Source organism: Thalassophryne amazonica, chromosome 5, assembly GCF_902500255.1.
Source record: "Thalassophryne amazonica chromosome 5, fThaAma1.1, whole genome shotgun sequence".
Taxonomy (NCBI): Eukaryota; Metazoa; Chordata; class Actinopteri; order Batrachoidiformes; family Batrachoididae; genus Thalassophryne; species Thalassophryne amazonica.
This window is the reverse complement of record NC_047107.1, coordinates 1,223,486-1,237,242: the sequence shown is the minus strand read 5'-3', so window position 1 is coordinate 1,237,242 and position 13,757 is coordinate 1,223,486. Positions and strand designations below refer to the sequence as shown.

Here is a 13,757-nt window from a genome sequence, read left to right as displayed (position 1 = left end):
TGTCTACATACGTCAGCTGGTGTCTGTGAATAAGAAGAATCCCAGAGTGTTGTTTGATACAATCAACTCTCTTGTATGTCCTGCTGCTTCAGTTACTCCTGTGTTTTCTGAAGCTGACAGCAATGCTTTTTTGAGTTTTTTCACTGACAAAATCAAGTTGATTAAGGTTAAAATTCCACCCTCCCTGTGTGGTACTTCTACTGTTATTGAGCCTGTTCCCAGCATTTGGTCTTCATTTAGGGCTGTGACACTTGCTGATATTTCGGCATTGGTGAGCAAGATGAAACCTTCCTCTTGCTCATAGGACATCCTTCCCTACAGGCTCCTTATTAAAGTATTTGAGGTAATTGGTCCGTGTATTACTAGAATGGTAAATCTTTCTTTGTCCACCTGTGTGTTTCCCAGTGCTTTTAAGCATGCCATAGTGTTGCCTCTACTGAAAAAAACAGGTTTAAATCAAATGGAGCTAAGTAGTTTTAGACCTATTTCTAAGCTCCCATTCCTGTCTAAGATCCTCGAGAGGGTGGTTTCAGACCAACTGACACTCTTCCTGGATCAGAATAACATTCATGACAGGTTTCAGTTCGGTTTTCGTAGACAACACTCTATGGAAACGGCTCTTTTGAAAGTGTCCAGCGACATTATGATGTCTGCTGATGCTGGGAAATCCACCGTGTTGGTTCTTTTGGATTTGTCCTCTGCCTTTGATACTGTTGACCACCAGGTCCTGCTGGGTAGACTGAGGGATCATGTCGGACTGTCGGGGTCAGTTCTAAGGTGGTTTTTTCATATCTGTCTGGGCGCAGCTTTAGCGTTTTTGCTAACCAGATAAGGTCAGAGTCTGCGGACCTTATGTGGAGTCCCTCAGGGTTCTGTATTGGGCCCCATTTTGTTTTTATTGTACTTGATCCCTTTAGGTAGGATCATTCAAAGATTTACTGATGTCTCTTACCAATTATTTGCGGATGACATCCAGCTTTACTGCTCCTTTAAGCCATCTGAGATTAAGAGGCTTGATTCCCTCCTCCATTGTTTGGCGGAAATTAAACAATGGCTAACGAATAACTTTCTTCAGCTTAACGCAGACAAAACAGAGACATTGGTTACTGCCCCTGATGCCCATATTCCAGGTATTCAGCAGTACTTGGGAGACCTGGGCCAGTCTGCTAAATCATGTCTTCGAAACCTGGGTGTCATTTTTGACAAAGACATGTCGTTGGTACAGCATTATAAACAGCTGACGAGGAATTGCTTCTTTCATTTAAGAAACATCTCTAAGCTCAGGAAAATGGTGTCTCGAAATGATTTAGAGCTTATTATTCATGCTTTTGTGTCAACACGTTTAGACTATTGTAACAGTTTGTTTTCATGTCTAAACAAGGAGTTGCGTCGACTGCAGTTGGTACAGAACTCTGCAGCGAGAATTCTGACACAAGCTAACAGAAGGACTCACATTTCCCCAATTTTAAAGGAGCTTCACTGGCTGCCAGTGTCCTTCAGGATCAATTTTAAAATTTTGGTTTTAACTTTTAGAGCTCTATATGGCCAGGCGCCTCCCTATATCTGTGACCTCATCCAGCCTTATGCCCCTGCCAGGGCTTTGAGGTCTGTGGACCAAAATCTGTTGATGGTTCCTCGCACCCATTTTGCAACCAGAGGAGAGTGATCCTTCCAGGCTGTTGCTCCCAGGCTTTGGAATGGTCTCCCGCTCTCTCTGCGCTCACTGGACTCTGTCGATACTTTTAAAAGCCAACTTAAGACTTTCTTTTTTACTCAAGTGTTTGCTTAGCTTTTAGGCTGCTCTGTGATCCTATGTTATGTTTTATGTTTTTATGTCTCGGCCATTGTCTGATGTTTTGTGTGGTGTACTCTGCTTTTATGTTGTGAAGCACCTTGTGGCTCTTGTCTGTGAAAGGTGCTATATAAATAACATTTACTTACTTACTTACTTACTAAAGCACCGCCCTCTGGAGGTCAGGAGGAATGAAATAGAACATTTTTTAAAGACCTAGTCAAATTTTGTGTATTCTGGAAAATTTGTATGAAGCCCTCTGAAACAAATAAAACTCACTTCAATCTGTGAAGTAAAAACACAGTATTGATTATGGGGGTCTGGGGGATCTCCCACAGAATTTTTTTTAAAAGAGCAAGTCAAATTTTGTATATTCTAGTGAATTTTAATGGGTATGAAGTCCTCTGAAACTAAGAAAACTCACTTCAAACTGTCAAGTAAAAATTCTTTGTCCTCTGTAGTATTTTGATCGGTTCTAATCTGGTGAATGCACCAAATGGATGTTGTGTCACTGTACAGTCAATAAAATACAAAATTAGGGCCTAAAGCAACTGACAACGTTGTTCTGCTGTGCACAAAGTAACACTGTCACCCGTTTTGAAAACGCATGCGCACTGAGAAACCCAAAACTGGCTTATTCACATTTAATCTGTAAAATGCTCTCACTCCTAAAACAAACTGGGGCTGCAACTAACAATTATTTTAGTAATCGATTAATCTTTTTTTTGTTGTTGTTTGCTTTTTTGTTTTTTTTACTTACATGTGAGTTTTGACATTATTTCTTGAAGTGAGTTATTATTAAGGCCTTTGTCATGCAACATCAACCTTTGACCTTGTAATAAAGTTATGTTATATTCTCATCAAAAACATACCTGGAGTAGTGTTTAGTTTTATTTTGCACGTAAATACATCACCGACACACCACAGAGAGATTTCCATCAGGATTCACCCGATTATGAGCATTTTTAGATGCCGACAGCAACTACGTCAACCACTGACAACATATTACAGCAAAAGTCCACAAAAGTATTTTAAAGGCCTGAGTAAACTGTAATATATGATCTTTAAGTTATTTTCATGAAAAAAGACACAAATGTGCAGTTTACTGCATTTTATTTTTTTCTTGTGTAAAAACACAACTTAGATGTGGTTTGACCGAAACAAATTGTCATTAAACTTAAAACAGCTGTATATAATTCTCGTTTTACATTACTTAGTCCACATTTTATTTTATTTTACCTTATGTTTATATTAGTTGTGCATATACTCTGAATAATTTACCGTTAAATTTCACTATCTTTTATTTGGCTAAAAATTACTCGCACAACAGAAAGCACCTTTTTGGAGTTGCACTCAAATCTCGTTGTAATGGAAATTACAATGACAATAAAGGCGACTCTGATTCTTCTGATTATTATTATTATTATTAATACATAAATAAAAATAAATAAATCACAATTGGTAATACATTTGACTCTTACGACAACAAACACTAAGCCATTAAATATTTATTATACAGAAAATATGCACACAAACTGTGTTGAGATGCAAACAGCTTAATGCTAAGTTTATCATTGAAAACGCCATAGACATGCTAACGTGTTAGCATTGGTCCCTTTTTTAAGTTATAAAATACATCTATCAACTGTTTTAGAAGACCATAATAGGTCGGTTTAATATAAAAAAGGTAAATATTACTGACAGACAAATGCTCCTTAGGGTTTTAGCATGGGAAAATTAAGATAAAGCGACAAACCATCGAAGCAGAGTCGGATCATTGCTTCATCGGTTCAAAGCAAAGCCACGCCTCGCTCTACTTGGGGAGTGTCTGCCAATGTTCTCACAAAGACAGGGAGGAGAAGGACCGTGGCTCATAGCAAGCAGTAAACAGAGCGGAGAGGAGTGAAAATTCACACAGTCCGTTCCTCTGCAGTCCATGCTGACATTGTTGCTGCTTTGATTAGTGCAGAATGGGATGTTGCTTCGACACTGAGACTATCATATTTCAGCCCCAAAACAAGCATGACACCACATGCGCACGCGTATGTGTGGTTAAATTTTCCAAATGACAGAAATCCATCGTGGTGACGGAGAACTTTTACCCATGGTTTAGAGAGGGATCAAGCTTCTGTCACACGTCCTAATGACAGACACACATCATTTTACAGATTAAACTGTGATCATATATTCTTCATGAACAAGTTTTAACTTTGAAAAATCATTTACATTGTGTTTTTAATCAGTAATTATTCAGATATTATGACAATATCAAGAATTGAAACTGCTTGAGTGGCACAGAAAGGTTAAGTGATTTGCATGTGCTGCTTGTGCTTCGTTAGTGAGAAGACTTGTACAAAGAAAATGCACATAATCACACGACTCGAACAGCTTATTCATTCATATCTTAGATACAAAAATGGGATGTTTGTTGACAGTAACCACAGCAACACACTCCACCATCCAATCCAATGAAAGACTCGTCAGCAGACCTTTAATGAGCCTTTCATTGGATTCAGGTGTGTTGGAGCAGGGAGACAACTAAGAGTGTCAGGAATGTGGCTCTCGAGGACCGAACTTGGCCACCCCTGATCTACAACGTCTGCCCACACACCAACCAACCCCTACCTGCACTCTCTTCACCTCTTCACCACACCCTCCATTATTTTGGACAAGCTGAGCCAGAGCATGTGAACTCATCTACCTTCATCACTTCAACTTCTTCTAACATCACTCTGAATGCATCTGTCATTCCTACTGCAACCTACACGGTCCTCGTGTATGTCCTGCACCACCCTCACATCCATGTCTGTCACTCCAGACTTCCTCATACAATAACACAACTCTGTTCTTGGCACCCTGTCATCAGCTTTCTCTAAATACACAAACACACAATGTAACTTCTTGTGGTCTTCTCTATCAACACTATCATCAGCACTCTCAGAGCCCTAATGTAAAGTAAGGACACATGTTTTCCTGTACAATGAAAATTTTTCTTTGCTGTCCCCGTGTATGCTATTAAAAACAAAAATAAAAGCAAATGTAGACAGCAGCATATGACACATAATATCAATATAAAGAATGCAGAGAAGCAGCTATGGAGCGGCAACTATGTACATATTCATGAAAATTAGTGAGGTATATCAGCTGTATGTGCAATGGACAGTGGTAAGTGGGCAAATACATGTGCAACTGGGCAATTCTACGGTAATGGAATTACAATCTGAGCTAATCTGTCGTGGTTAGATGCCATATGTGCAGATTTTGCTGCTGTTGTAATTCCATTACCATAGAATTGACCAACTGAGGATGAAAACTTTATATTTTTCTCGCCATTGTCTCATTTGAAGAAGGAACCACTGTGATTTTTAGTGGATCCCACTACTGTGATCTTTGGCTCCCCACCACTGTGATCTTTAGTGAGCCCCACTACTGTGATCTCTAGCACCCCACAACTGATCTTTAGTGAACTCCACTACCATATTCTTTGGTGTCTAAACTGTGATCTTGAGAACCAGGGCATGGAAGGAATTAAATCCTGAGGGTTTGGTCCAGTCTGGATGGACTGAGCAGCAGGAGGTGAGTGATTTCCACTGACCCTGTTTTCATCGTAGATGATCTGAACCAGGCTGCGATGTTTGGCCTCGCTGGGTGGAGGCGAGATGGGCCGATCCAGTTCATGGGGCTTAGCTGCCTCCTTTTCCAGCTGTTGCTGTAAACAAACAGACAATAACAACTGTCAAATGATTTTACACACACACATACACACATATATATGCATACATATATATATATATATATATATGCGTGTATGTATACAGAACTTTGAGGTACACTTTGATCGCACCCTGGGAATATGGCTGTAAACTGTGAAAAGTACTGAATTTCAGTGCCCCCTATAGGCTGCGCCCATAGTCAACCTCCCAAAATAAATCACTCATCTTTGGTCAGCTCACAAGATGGAGCCTATGAAACTTTACATATTTTAAATAATAATAATAATAATAATAATAATCAGTGGCGGGCACAGTTCTGCTAATCCGCAAACCGCTAATTATGGAAGCTAAAGTTTTCATTATTGGATTAGCTTTTCAGATAACTTTGAAAGCCATCCACAGACCAATTATCTTCCGATAACTTTTGGTCCAATAATTTTTAGACGGAAAACATATTTTTGAAGGTGTGGTGAACAAAGATTTATAGTTACAAACATTTATTAAGTTTAAAATCAATTGATTACCTACCTGTTAACTGTTATGTAGTAGATGTGCAGTTCTGTCCTGTGCAAACAGAGGAGAGCTGGTTCCAGAAGAAACCGCTCTATCCTCTGCAGGCAAAGGAGAACTAGTCACAGAAAAGAAAAAACACTCATTTCTTTTAATCCCATACTGACACACTGGCAATATCACCGAAGTCATCCAGAGGCATACAGTTTTAACTTATGGTTAAAAATTTTAACCAAACTAATTTTGGACAAGTTATTTAAATTAACGTCACGTCTAAAGTTTTATAAAGTGAAAATATCAGATATATGTTTTAGTTTTAAAGTATTGCACTAATTTTGAAGGTTTTAGTGTTGACATGCTGTGTCCAGGTGCATGTCAGTACGTATATATATATATATATATATATATATATATATATATATATATATATATATACACACACACACACACTTGTACATACATACACATAGGGCTCCTGTCTGGTGATCACCAGGAACATATTAGCATCCAAATTAATGGATATATCTCTGGATTTTTCCCGTGTTTTGGTTCCACGTGTCTGTGGAGGATCCTTGGGTCCTGCCTACACAGTCAATTTCAATTCAATTCAATTTTATTTATATAGCGCCAAATCACAACAAACAGTCGCCCCAAGGCGCTTTATATTGTAAGGCAAGGCCATACAATAATTACGTAAAAACCCCAAAGGTCAAAACGACCCCCTGTGAGCAAGCACTGGGCGACAGTGCAAAGGAAAAACTCCCTTTTAACAGGAAGAAACCTCCAGCAGAACCAGGCTCAGGGAGGGGCAGTCTTCTGCTGGGACTGGTTGGGGCTGAGGGAGAGAACCAGGAAAAAGACATGCTGTGGAGGGGAGCAGAGATCGATCACTAATGATTAAATGCAGAGTGGTGCATACAGAGCAAAAAGAGAAAGAAACACTCAGTGCATCATGGGAACCCCACAGCAGTCTAAGTCTATAGCAGCATAACTAAGGGATGGTTCAGAGTCACCTGATCCAGCCCTAACTATAAGCTTTAGCAAAAAAGGAAAGTTTTAAGCCTAATCTTAAAAGTAGAGAGGGTGTCTGTCTCCCTGATCTGAATTGGGAGCTGGTTCCACAGGAGAGGAGCCTGAAAGCTGAAGGCTCTGCCTCCCATTCTACTCTTACAAACCCTAGGAACTACAAGTAAGCCTGCAGTCTGAGAGCGAAGCGCTCTATTGGGGTGATATGGTACTATGAGGTCCCTAAGATAAGATGGGACCTGATTATTCAAAACCTTATAAGTAAGAAGAAGAATTTTAAATTCTATTCTAGAATTAACAGGAAGCCAATGAAGAGAGGCCAATATGGGTGAGATATGCTCTCTCCTTCTAGTCCCCGTCAGTACTCTAGCTGCAGCATTTTGAATTAACTGAAGGCTTTTTAGGGAACTTTTAGGACAACCTGATAATAATGAATTACAATAGTCCAGCCTAGAGGAAATAAATGCATGAATTAGTTTTTCAGCATCACTCTGAGACAAGACCTTTCTGATTTTAGAGATATTGCGTAAATGCAAAAAAGCAGTCCTACATATTTGTTTAATATGCGCTTTGAATGACATATCCTGATCAAAAATGACTCCAAGATTTCTCACAGTATTACTAGAGGTCAGGGTAATGCCATCCAGAGTAAGGATCTGGTTAGACACCATGTTTCTAAGATTTGTGGGGCCAAGTACAATAACTTCAGTTTTATCTGAGTTTAAAAGCAGGAAATTAGAGGTCATCCATGTCTTTATGTCTGTAAGACAATCCTGCAGTTTAGCTAATTGGTGTGTGTCCTCTGGCTTCATGGATAGATAAAGCTGGGTATCATCTGCGTAACAATGAAAATTTAAGCAATACCGTCTAATAATACTGCCTAAGGGAAGCATGTATAAAGTGAATAAAATTGGTCCTAGCACAGAACCTTGTGGAACTCCATAATTAACCTTAGTCTGTGAAGAAGATTCCCCATTTACATGAACAAATTGTAATCTATTAGATAAATATGATTCAAACCACCACAGCGCAGTGCCTTTAATACCTATGGCATGCTCTAATCTCTGTAATAAAATTTTATGGTCAACAGTATCAAAAGCAGCACTGAGGTCTAACAGAACAAGCACAGAGATGAGTCCACTGTCTGAGGCCATAAGAAGATCATTTGTAACCTTCACTAATGCTGTTTCTGTACTATGATGAATTCTAAAACCCGACTGAAACTCTTCAAATAGACCATTCCTCTGCAGATGATCAGTTAGCTGTTTTACAACTACCCTTTCAAGAATTTTTGAGAGAAAAGGAAGGTTGGAGATTGGCCTATAATTAGCTAAGATAGCTGGGTCAAGTGATGGCTTTTTAAGTAATGGTTTAATTACTGCCACCTTAAAAGCCTGTGGTACATAGCCAACTAATAAAGATAGATTGATCATATTTAAGATCGACGCATTAAATAATGGTAGGGCTTCCTTGAGCAGCCTGGTAGGAATGGGGTCCAATAGACATGTTGATGGTTTGGATGAAGTAACTAATGAAAATAACTCAGACAGAACAATCGGAGAGAAAGAGTCTAACCAAATACTGGCATCACTGAAAGCAGCCAAAGATAACGATACGTCTTTGGGATGGTTATGAGTAATTTTTTCTCTAATAGTTAAAATTTTATTAGCAAAGAAAGTCATGAAGTCATTACTAATTAAAGTTAAAGGAATACTCAGCTCAATAGAGCTCTGACTCTTTGTCAGCCTGGCTACAGTGCTGAAAAGAAACCTGGGGTTGTTCTTATTTTCTTCAATTAGTGATGAGTAGTAAGATGTCCTAGCTTTACGGAGGGCTTTTTTATAGAGCAACAGACTCTTTTTCCAGGCTAAGTGAAGATCTTCTAAATTAGTGAGACGCCATTTCCTCTCCAACTTACGGGTTATCTGCTTTAAGCTGCGAGTTTGTGAGTTATACCACGGAGTCAGGCACTTCTGATTTAAAGCTCTCTTTTTCAGAGGAGCTACAGCATCCAAAGTTGTCTTCAATGAGGATGTAAAACTACTGACGAGATACTCTATCTCACTTACAGAGTTTAGGTAGCTACTCTGCACTGTGTTGGTATATGGCATTAGAGAACATAAAGAAGGAATCATATCCTTAAACCTAGTTACAGTGCTTTCTGAAAGACTTCTAGTGTAATGAAACTTATTCCCCACTGCTGGGTAGTCCATCAGAGTAAATGTAAATGTTATTAAGAAATGATCAGACAGAAGGGAGTTTTCAGGGAATACTGTTAAGTCTTCAATTTCCATACCATAAGTCAGAGCAAGATCTAAGATATGATTAAAGTGGTGGGTGGACTCATTTACATTTTGAGCAAAGCCAATTGAGTCTAATAATAGATTAAATGCAGTGTTGAGGCTGTCATTCTCAGCATCTGTGTGGATGTTAAAATCGCCCACTATAATTATCTTATCTGAGCTAAGCACTAAGTCAGACAAAAGGTCTGAAAATTCACAGAGAAACTCACAGTAACGACCAGGTGGACGATAGGTTCGGACGTTCGGACTTCCAATTTGGATGGACAAGACTAAGAGTCAAGCTTTCAAATGAATTAAAGCTCTGTCTGGGTTTTTGATTAATTAATAAGCTGGAATGGAAGATTGCTGCTAATCCTCCGCCTCGGCCCGTGCTACGAGCATTCTGACAGTTAGTGTGACTCGGGGGTGTTGACTCATTTAAACTAACATATTCATCCTGCTGTAACCAGGTTTCTGTAAGGCAGAATAAATCAATATGTTGATCAATTATTATATCATTTACCAACAGGGACTTAGAAGAGAGAGACCTAATGTTTAATAGACCACATTTAACTGTTTTAGTCTGTGGTGCAGTTGAAGGTGCTATATTATTTTTTCTTTTTGAATTTTTATGCTTAAATAGATTTTTGCTGGTTATTGGTGGTCTGGGAGCAGGCACCGTCTCTACGGGGATGGGGTAATGAGGGGATGGCAGGGGGAGAGAAGCTGCAGAGAGGTGTGTAAGACTACAAGTCACCTAGTACCAAAGTCATCCAGTCACTGGTTAGAGTCCAAATCTAACAGCAATACATTAAGATGATAGAACAGAGTGTACCAGTCCCAGAACCTCTCTGAGGAGCTTCCAGACCTGTTTCTTGCGTAGCTTGCAGATCTGCTGCTCCACCATGGTGATTTCTCTGTCCACGCGGTCCATGTTCTGGATCAGCTCCTCTTTAGAGAAGCGAGCCTGCACCAGATCCAGGTCGGGGTCCATATGGACTGGGCTCACAGGGGAGATTGGCTCCAGTTTTCCCATTGAACTGAGACGCTCCTAAGGGAAGACAGTGGGGGAGGGGGGCAGATTCATGTCATAAAATAAAGTTTACAAAGATGAGCTCAGAAGTGACTAGATAGTTAAACATCATCACGTAGGCTGGTTTCCTGCAGTGTGAAGGGAGTCCTCAACTGGGTCAAGACAAGTAAAATACCACAGGGACGGCTGACTGGTGGAGGCCACAGTAATGTAGGATTGAATCAAAGCAGGATGTCTCAGGACTAATGCAGAGCCACAATGAAAGGCATCAGAGGGTGAGTCACACACACCATCAGATGCATAATGGGAAACAGTTTTAGCGATGTTAGCCTGTACAAGGTTTTCTTGAATTCCACGTTGATACTGTAGCTGCTGGCCACAAACTGAGCGGCTGGAAGCAGCGATTCACGGTGGATGGACTGAATCCTTCACGTCTTCAACACGTCATGTTTTACAGCTTGCTCATGTCATGTAACGCGATGCTACTTCACCTGCGTTAACCATGTGACAACTGTGAGAGTTTCACCGGCAGATCATTTATGGTTTATTAAATTACAGGTTTGTATCTGATTAAAATAAAACAAGAAATGCTGAGGAAAAAAGTAGTTTTAGTTCATTTGTTGCGTGTATAATTTTTTTCTGAAAATATCTCTCCCTCCCCAAACTGTAAGGCACATACAGCTCTCAGAAGCACACAAAAACAGTTATGGCAAATCCAGTTGGCTTATTCTTTTACTCTCGAAAATACAGTAAACAAACTTTCAGTGTTATTAAAAACAAATATTTTTATGTATAAAAATAAACTGACATTTGCAGAACATGGCGTATCATGAACATACTGAAGTGCACCACAAAGAATGATTTCAAAACTTTTTATCACCTCAGTGCTGTGTGAGATGGAGATGGTTTGTGTTTTCTCTCTGATGTTGGAGCAGAGCTGAGAGAACACAGGATTTCAGGGGGCTTCAAATAATCTCTGGTCAAATTAGAGCGTGTGTGTGTGGGGGGGGGGGGGGTAATTCTGTTACATACACTCAACAAAAATATAAACGCAACACTTTTGGTTTTGCTTCCATTTTGTATGAGATGAACTCAAAGATCTAAAACTTTTTCCACATACACAATATCACCATTTCCCTCAAATATTGTTCACAAACCAGTCTAAATCTGTGATAGTGAGCACTTCTCCTTTGCTGAGATAATCCATCCCACCTCACAGGTGTGCCATATCAAGATGCTGATTAGACACCATGATTAGTGCACAGGTGTGCCTTAGACTGCCCACAATAAAAGGCCACTCTGAAAGGAGCAGTTTTATCACACAGCACAATGCCACAGATGTCGCAAGATTTGAGGGAGCGTGCAATTGGCATGCTGACAGCAGGAATGTCAACCAGAGCTGTTGCTCGTGTATTGAATGTTCATTTCTCTACCATAAGCCGTCTCCAAAGGCGTTTCAGAGAATTTGGCAGTACATCCAACCAGCCTCACAACCGCAGACCACGTGTAACCACACCAGCCCAGGACCTCCACATCCAGCATGTTCACCTCCAAGATCGTCTGAGACCAGCCACTCGGACAGCTGCTGAAACAATCGGTTTGCATAACCAAAGAATGTCTGCACAAACTGTCAGAAACCGTCTCAGGGAAGCTCATCTGCATGCTCGTCGTCCTCATCGGGGTCTCGACCTGACTCCAGTTCGTCGTCGTAACCGACTTGAGTGGGCAAATGCTCATATTCGCTGGCGTTTGGCACGTTGGAGAGGTGTTCTCTTCACAGATGAATCCCGGTTCACACTGTCCAGGGCAGATGGCAGACAGCGTGTGTGGGGTCGTCTGGATGAGCGGTTTTCTGATGTCAATGTTGTGGATCGAGTGGCCCATGGTGGCGGTGGGGTTATGGTATGGGCAGGCGTCTGTTATGGACGAAGAACACAGGTGCATTTTATTGATGGCATTTTGAATGCACAGAGATACCGTGATGAGATCCTGAGGCCCATTGTTGTGCCATACATCCAAGAACATCACCTCATGTTGCAGCAGGATAATGCACGGCCCCATGTTGCAAGGATCTGTACACAATTCTTGGAAGCTGAAAATGTCCCAGTTCTTGCATGGCCGGCATACTCACCGGACATGTCACCCATTGAGCATGTTTGGGATGCTCTGGACCGGCGTATACGACAGCGTGTACCAGTTCCTGCCAATATCCAGCAACTTTGCACAGCCATTGAACAGGAGTGGACCAACATTCCACAGGCCACAATTGAAAACCTGATCAACTTTATGCGAAGGAGATGTGTTGCACTGCATGAGGCAAATGGTGGTCACACCAGATACTGACTGGTATCCCCCCCCCCCCAATAAAACAAAACTGCACCTTTCAGAGTGGCCTTTTATTGTGGGCAGTCTAAGGCACACCTGTGCACTAATCATGGTGTCTAATCAGCATCTTGATATGGCACACCTGTGAGGTGGGATGGATTATCTCAGCAAAGGAGAAGTGCTCACTATCACAGATTTAGACGGGTTTGTGAACAATATTTGAGGGAAATGGTGATATTGTATATGTGGAAAAAGTTTTAGATCTTTGAGTTCATCTCATACAAAATGGGAGCAAAACCAAAAGTGTTGCGTTTATATTTTTGTTGAGTGTATGTCACAGAGAAGTTGTGTCAATAAACCGACTAAATCAGGAGGATACTGTATCTGTGAGAACATTAACTATGTAAACGGCAGATAAAAAGTGATTTGTCCCTTTAATAATGATCTCACTGGATCCCAGAACATTTCATTTCCAAACCTGCTGATTGAACATTACAATCTGGATGAGAAACATCTCAAGTCAAACATTCTGACACTATTTTAAACCTGTAAGAGGACTGTGTGGCTGTTTGGGTGATTCTCAAGTCAAAAACATTGTTTTTCAGCATTTTTTGAAAGGGGGGGGGGCTATTTTCTATACTTTTACTGGCATTTTAGACATGGAGTCAGAAAAAAAATTATTCCTGCAAAAGGATAATACATCAAATACACAGTTTGAAATGTAAATTTTTGGTCATGATCATATCATAGATGATTTTTGCCGAGCTGTTCAAGAGGAAACATCCCATCTGATTTGTTGGCCGAATATGCTGGTTTTAGACACGAGCCTTTGACTGTGATGCTGTCCAAGGTGCTGAAAGAGTTGAGTGCAAACGCCCGCTGTGGGTCTGTGCTGCATTATAGAGCTGAGTGCCAGCACTCACCACCACGGCGGTCACTCACCTCTGATTACATCTCCGCTCTTTAATAAACTAAAAAGAAAAAAAAATTGTGCCAATAGCTTATTACCGTTTACTTTTTGCAACAACGATTGACTGGTCGGACGAATTCTGTTGGCCGCTGCACTGACCTGTGGT

The 13,757-nt window shown here is 40.5% G+C and overlaps 1 protein-coding gene across 1 annotated transcript in view; it reads right to left on the bottom strand.

The window, feature by feature from the left end:
* LOC117509706 (nuclear receptor corepressor 2-like) overlaps positions 1-13,757 on the bottom strand; it is a 219,620-nt gene that overhangs the window by 51,793 nt on the left and 154,070 nt on the right. The window contains exons 5-6 of the mRNA XM_034169426.1: positions 10,192-10,374; positions 5,388-5,501 (exon numbers count right to left, since the gene is read on the bottom strand). Coding sequence (XP_034025317.1) covers positions 5,388-5,501; positions 10,192-10,374 — 297 coding nt within the window. The remainder of the gene's footprint in view (positions 1-5,387; positions 5,502-10,191; positions 10,375-13,757) is intronic.